The 6,932-nt window shown below is 42.7% G+C and overlaps 1 protein-coding gene across 1 annotated transcript; it reads left to right on the top strand.

Annotated features, from left to right (window-relative positions):
• The first annotated feature begins 419 nt into the window (after positions 1–419).
• On the top strand, positions 420–3,418 carry LOC149215285 (uncharacterized). Its single transcript, XM_089389683.1, has 4 exons — positions 420–459; positions 580–1,562; positions 1,677–1,751; positions 1,865–3,418. The coding sequence occupies exons 1-4, from the start codon at positions 420–422 to the stop codon at positions 3,416–3,418; spliced, it is 2,652 nt and encodes an 883-aa protein (XP_089245809.1).
• Positions 3,419–6,932: the final 3,514 nt, after the last annotated feature.

The raw sequence follows: 6,932 nt of genomic DNA, 5'->3' as shown, positions 1-6,932 counted from the left end.
ACATTGTCACCCTAGGATCGAAACTAGGGCACAGCCCGGTTGGAAATACAAGAAGTTTGGCCCCCGTCACAAGGGCTTCAATTGCTGCAGGCAGAAATAGTGCAAAAGAGCGAGGAGGGTCGGAACAGTGTCCTGAAGAACCCCTGGAGCCAAAGGGGGATGATAGGCGGCCACTTCAGGGGCATTAGGTAACTAACCAGACCCGTTTTGATTCCCTAAATTCACTTCTAAATTCGTCAAAGGAGCTTGGTCCGGAGGCCAGTCATGCCATCCAATCCCCCGGGGCCAGTGTCTATCATGAGCATCAGGAGAACGAAGGCCCAGGAGATATACCCGGAATCACAAAAATTGTAGAAGGGCAAAGGAAAAAACAGAGATTGATTAAATCTCAAGGGGTTGAAGGTAATCTGGTCTTGGGGATGGATGTCAAAATCGAAGAAGTATTGGTGGTTGCTGAAAGTACTCTGGTAGGCAGAGTAAGAGGGAAGTTTTTTTCCTCAGAATTCATCAAATCCTGGGGGAAGCAGAACTGGCAAACATAGATAATCAGAGACTTTTGGGTCCTGACTCTCCCTAAAGGTTGGTTCTCAGTCAGGTTTGAATCCAAAGAGGCGGCAGATTGGGTTTTACAGAGGAACTGGTCTATTGGGCACATTCCAGTGATGTTCAAATATTGGAGCCCCATGTTCGATCCAGCTCATGAAAAAGTGGATGTCTTTCTGGTATGGGTAAGGGCACCAGGCCTGCCATCATTCCTCTGGGTCGAATCAGTGTTTAAGGCGCTCGGGAATAGATTGGGGACTTACCTAGAGACGAACATGTCTTTTCTGGAAACCAACAACAGAGCCATGGCGGGGATCCTGGTAAGCCTAAACCCTAGTGGAGGTCTGCCGGAGAAAATCAATCTACAGTATAAGGACTATGTTTTCGAACAAATTTTGGGCTATGAGTATTTGCCGTTCCGCTGTCACCGATGCCACGAATATGGGCACCTGGCTAGGGAATGCCCTTTGGGAAGGAGGCGAAGGAGGTTCCAGCGAACGAGGGAGAGGACGGAAATAATTCATTCGCGCTCTCAGCATCAAATCAACAAAGAGGCCGCTGCAACTCAGGAGGAAGAAGTAATGGACATAGATCTGCAACAGGGGAACCTCGCTCGAGATGCTGAATTTCGGGAACCATCGATGGATATGTCAAAAGATGGAGCGCTTCCAGAGGTCGCAGCAAAGGCTGTGGTCGAGGAACCTCCCAGCACAACTCCGAGCATTGTCGAGGATCATAAGGGTATGCCTTTGAATCCATCTCCACCTTCTATTATTGAAAATAAAGATGAATGTTTGGATAATCATATTGTTGCGAATCTGCCCAAAAATCTTCATCCTCCCGAAGTCCCAGTTAAATCAGTAAACTCGTTTGAAGGCATTTCGGAAAATTGTATTGAAACATGCATAGAAAATTTATTGGCTGCTATTCCTTCCCTGGATTTGAATAGTGATGGGTGTAGCCATGATCCCCCTCCCCAGGGCCAGCTTTCCCATTGCCCCTACAACCTTCGCTCTCAGGTTACAAAACCTGGTTCATATCCTTCTATGGGGGGCATAGATCCTTCCCCTTCTCAGTCCTAGCCCGGGAAAAAAAGGGGTAGGAAGTCAAAACTTTTAGCGGCTAAAGCACAGGCTATTTACGATGTGGCAGATGGGAAGCAGCTTTCCATCACAGGGGCGCTTAGAGCAGTGCAAAGCCCCGACACTGTTTTAAAATGATCATCTTCTCCTGGAACTGTAGGGGTTTAGCCAGTAAACCCAAAAAACTGGCACTAAGGGAGTTAGTATTGAACTCCAAGGCGGATGTAATTCTTCTCCAGGAGACCCTGGGGAAAGGAGAGGATGTAGTAACAACGCTCAAAGGCCTCCTCCCAGGTTGGGATTTCACAGCTCTGGATGCTGACGGTCACTCTGGTGGCTTGGCAGTAGGGACCAGGGAAGGCAGAATCAAGATCTGGAATCAATGGGGAATGAAGCAGGTGATGGGGATGGAGTGTCAATCTCCAGATTTTGATTTCCCTTTTACCATAATTAATATATATGGTCCCTGCCAAGGAAGGATTCCCTTCTGGAATGGACTGATGGAAAGCTCGATCGTAAAGAACAAATTCTTGGTGCTGGGAGGAGACCTGAACTTCTCTTTAGGCAGAGCTGAGACCTGGGGCCCAAATGCAAGAGAGGATCCTCAAACTGACTTCTTCAGGAACCTCATAGCCTCAAACAATCTAATTGAAGCAAACCTCATCAAGCTAAAACCTACGTGGAGGAATAAAAGAATTGGTGAAGCAAGGGTGGCAAAACGACTCGATCGTTTCTTAATCAATGAGGAGTTGGCTGCTGCAATTCCTTTATTTAGGAAATGGGTAGAAGAAGGAGGGCCCTCAGATCATTTTCCGATCTTTATTGAGCTTTCCAAAGGTCCCATAAAACCTCCTGCTCCCTTCAAATTTAATGCCTCTTGGCTCCAAGAGGAATCCTACAACAAGCTGTTTAATGAAATTTGGATTCACCCTGCTAGAGAGTCCCGGGAGAATAAAAGTTTCTTATTTATGGAAAATCTCAAAAGATTGAAAAAGGCAACAATCTCATGGGCAAAGGAGAGGCATCTGAAACAGAACGAGGATCTAAACAGGATAAATGAGGAACTCCAAAGGCTTGAAAGCTCAGAGGCGGACAGCTATGCAACCCAAGAATCTAAGGAGAAAATTGTAGGTCTGGAGAAGCTCAAGAATCAAATCCTGCTGGCAAAGGAGGAAGAATGGAGGCTCAAGAGCAGAGCTATATGGCTCAAAGCAGGGGATGAAAACACTAGTTTCTTTCACAATTATGCCAAAGGGAGCAAGAATGCCAATACAATATGGAGTCTTAAATCTGAAGATGGAAGGGAAGCTAAGACCTTCGAGGCTCTCTCATCCCTTGGGGTGAATCATTTTCAATCTCTTTTCAAAGATCCCGGTGAAATCACCATAGCGGAAGTTATCCAAACTGCTCAGTGTTTCCATATATATGTGGAGGAGGAAGAAGCGGACCATCTAATGGACCCTGTTACCAAGGAGGAGGTGGAAAGTGTAATAAAATCTATGGCAAAAGAGAAAAGTCCTGGCCCGGATGGTTGGTCAATAGAGCTATTTTTACACTTCTTTGAGCAGATAGGAGCAGAAATCACAGAAGTGGTGGAGGAGTCAAGATTGAAGGGAGAAGTCTACAGTCCACTCAATGCAACTTTCATCGCCCTCATTCCTAAAAAGGAAGCTCCGAAATCTTTTAAGGATTTCAGACCTATCTCCTTATGCAACAGCATTTACAAGATAATTGCAAAGGTTATAGCTCTCAGGATCAAACCAATCTTATCAAGGCATATCTCTCCTGAATAGTTTGGGTTCTTGAACGAAAGGCAAATCCATGAGGCAATAGGTGTGGCATAGGAGGTTCTTCACAGTGTCAAGTTGAAAAACAAGAAGGGAGGGGTGATTAAAATTGACCTATCAAAAGCATATGATAGGATAAACTGGACATACATCCGCATGCTATTAACGCACCTCGGCTTCAAAGTGGATTTCATCAGATGGATCATGGGGTGTATAACAGATGTCAGCTATGCTATCCTCATCAATGGAGCAGCTACCTCTTTTTTCAAAGGACAGAGAGGGCTGAGGCAAGGATGCCCACTGTCCCCCTTGCTTTTCCTCCTAGTGGCTGAAGGCCTCAGTCAGCTGATCCATAAAAGCAGAAGGGAAGGTAAGGTAAATGGTATTGAGGCAGCAGTAAACTTGTTCATAAATCATCTACTTTTTGTAGACGATATTCTGATTTTTACTAATGGCTCACTTAATGAACTTAAGGAGTTTAAAATTATTTTTGAGCTTTTTCTAAAAGCCACCGAAATGCAGATCAACTCCAGGAAATCTCAAATCATCGAAGAAGGTCTTAACAGACTTGATAAAGAACAGTTCAGTTCATATTTTCCATATGAAATGTGTAGCATGGGCTCCCCTTTCAAGTATCTGGGTTTCTGGTTGAAGCCAAATGACTATAGGAAGGAGGATTGGTCTTGGCTAATCGCTAAGATTGAAGCAAGAATTAGTCATTGGAGTTTCAAATGGCTCTCTAGAGCAGGGAGATTGACCCTATTAAAATCTGTACTTCTTGCCATCCCAGTCTACTGGGCAGCGCTAACTTGGGTCCCAAAAGGAGTCCTGGAAAAAATTAGGAGAATTTGTAGCAGATTCCTGTGGGCCGGGAACAAAGAATCCTCGGTTCTCCCTTGGGTTGCATGGGAGAAGGTGGAGAGACCAAAGGAATGGGGTGGTTGGGGGATCAAAAGCCTCCCAGACTTCAGAATTTCTTTGGCTGCCAAATCGGGTTGGCGACTCATAAAGATGGAAAACCTCTGGACAAGAACGGTAAAAAGAAAATACATTGATCCAGCCCCCCTGGAAGAGTGGATCAGGAACCCCATCAAGACTCAAAAGAATGCTTTTGTTATCTGGAAAGCCACCGTGGAATCTTTCAAGGTGGTAGAGCAAGGTCTAGCATGGAAGATTGGAAAGGGTGAAAAGGTGAAGATTGGGAAGGATCCTTGGGTTGGTTGCAATGGCAACTATGCCCTTCCCCCTGGCTTGATTCAGCAGTTGGAAGGGAAAGGTATCCGCTCCCTGAGCCAAGTGGAGAAACCAGGCTTGTCATCCATCTGGGGGCAAGCCTGGAAGAATGGAGAAGAGTTGGATCTTGATCAAAGATGGTGGATGGATTGGAATACTTTCACCAAGGAACTTCTCAGGTCCAATGTAAGGCTGTCCGACAGGCAAGACGAACTAATCTGGGCGCATGCATATTCCGGGTCATATGCCCCCAAGGATGGATATTCTTTTCTTATGACAAGGAAAGGGTGGGGAGAGCCGGAGTGGTGGTCAAAACTGCTCTGGAAACTTAAAAGCCCTCCAAAATCTAAAATCCTTTTCTGGTGTATTTTAAGGAGCAAAATCCCAACCTGGGATATATTGCAGACCAGATTCATGCAAGGGCCCGGGAGATGCGCCTTATGCAAAGCAGAAGCAGAATCCATTAACCACCTTTATTTAAAATGCCCGGAATCTCAAAAGATATGGGGTGAGACTGGAACTCTTCTGAATAAGCAGCTTGCTTGGGAAGGCAACAATATCCAAGAAGCCTGGCAGAAGTGGTGGAATGAGCATTCGAATGGAAATCTTCGCAATCTTCCCCTAATCATCAGCTGGGGGATATGGATCGCTAGGAACAAGAGTATCTTTCAGGATAAAGAGACCCCGGTAGCAATCACAGCAGCGCAGGGCGCTGCCATCTTCTCTAGTATTCCAGAACCTAAGGAATCCTCCTCCCAAAGAATTGTCCCTGAAATTCAGATTGCTGAAGGAATCCCTTGGGCTTTCTTCGATGGTGCATTCCAAGACAACAAAGCAGGAGTAGGTCTCGTCATCCGTGAATCCCCTTCTCACTTCCTAAAAGCTTCCGTGGGGCTAGGATCCGGTTCAAATAACTATGCTGAACTTCTTGCCCTAAAACTTCTCTTATGCTGGCTCATTCAAAGGCACACTCTCTCTATTCAAATTTTTGGGGATTCCCAAAATGTGATCAGATGGACAACCGGTCAACGTACATGCAATAATCAATTCTTAAAACAAATTCTGGGAGAGGTTCAAAGACTGAAATCAATGTTTAATATTTTTTCCATATGTCACATTTTCAGGGAAAGAAACGTCACAGCAGATAAGCTATCTAAAGATGGTCTTCAACAGGATCTGGGCAGCTGGCAAATAGAAGAAGACGAACAAGGCCAAATCAGAAGAACAGACCAGCCCCCATACATCAATCCGTCCTGATATATCTGGCAGGGACTTCTTGTTTTGTGTTTTTGTCTCGGATTATCAAAATGTTGTGTATATAAAACATCAAAACAATCAGAAACGAGGATGCGGTCTTTCTAAAAACCTTTTCACCTATGGGTTGTTTTTCCTCAAATATGAGGAGACCTGGTTTTGACAGTTTTCTTACAGCATGATTAGATTCTTAGTGTTTATGTGCACGAAAGAATCACAGGACAGCTCAATTAGGGATAGCTACAGCTCCCAAAGGGAACTCTTTCAGGCTTAAGGAAAAATATTTTTGTATCTACACTTGACAGATCTCAGAATGAACAGTGATGCTCAACATATGCAATGTAAAATTTTTATATCCTTAATAAAAAGTTTCGTTTTTTTCCTTTGGAAAAAAAAATAATCACTAGATTTTTGAATTAGTAATATTAAGAATATTGTAAAATGTGCCTTTGTATTTTTCAATTAAAATTTTGTGAAATGTAAAACAATATGAGGTTAGATGTAAATGAAATTGTTAATATATTTTGGGTGTAGTGTAATTATGGTTATTAATTTTTTTAAGATTATAAATTGATTATGATATAAAGGGAGTTCCACTCATATTAGTTTTTAAAATAATTTTAGGTTTGGTTTGATTTAGTGGTTTTTTTATTATTTTTCTAGTTTTTGTTTAGATTTGTAATTTTGTATTATAAAGACCATTCAATATTTAAGTAAGTGTAATTATTAATTTATTATTATTTTTGTTCTTGTTAATTATGGGGTTTAAATTTGAGGAGGTTGTATAGTTATTAAGGGTTTATTAGTTGAATTTCCAAAGTGGATTGAACCACATGTTTTTGTTTTTGAATATTTAGTAAAGGGTGTTTTACATTTTTGAATAATTATGAAAAAACTCCTTTGTAATACATCGGATGTAAACTATATTTGGTTGCAACATATTGCATCACTCCAAATATTGATTTGTGGTGAAATACTACATTGAGACAACATTTATTTCCATGAGACATGTCAAACTCCTTAAAAAATTACA

This window comes from Pinus tabuliformis, chromosome 1_1, assembly GCF_031772625.1.
Source record: "Pinus tabuliformis cultivar Carrire ecotype Pingquan chromosome 1_1, CPIR1, whole genome shotgun sequence".
Lineage (NCBI taxonomy): Eukaryota > Viridiplantae > Streptophyta > Pinopsida > Pinales > Pinaceae > Pinus > Pinus tabuliformis.
This window is presented reverse-complemented; position numbering and strand designations above follow the sequence as displayed.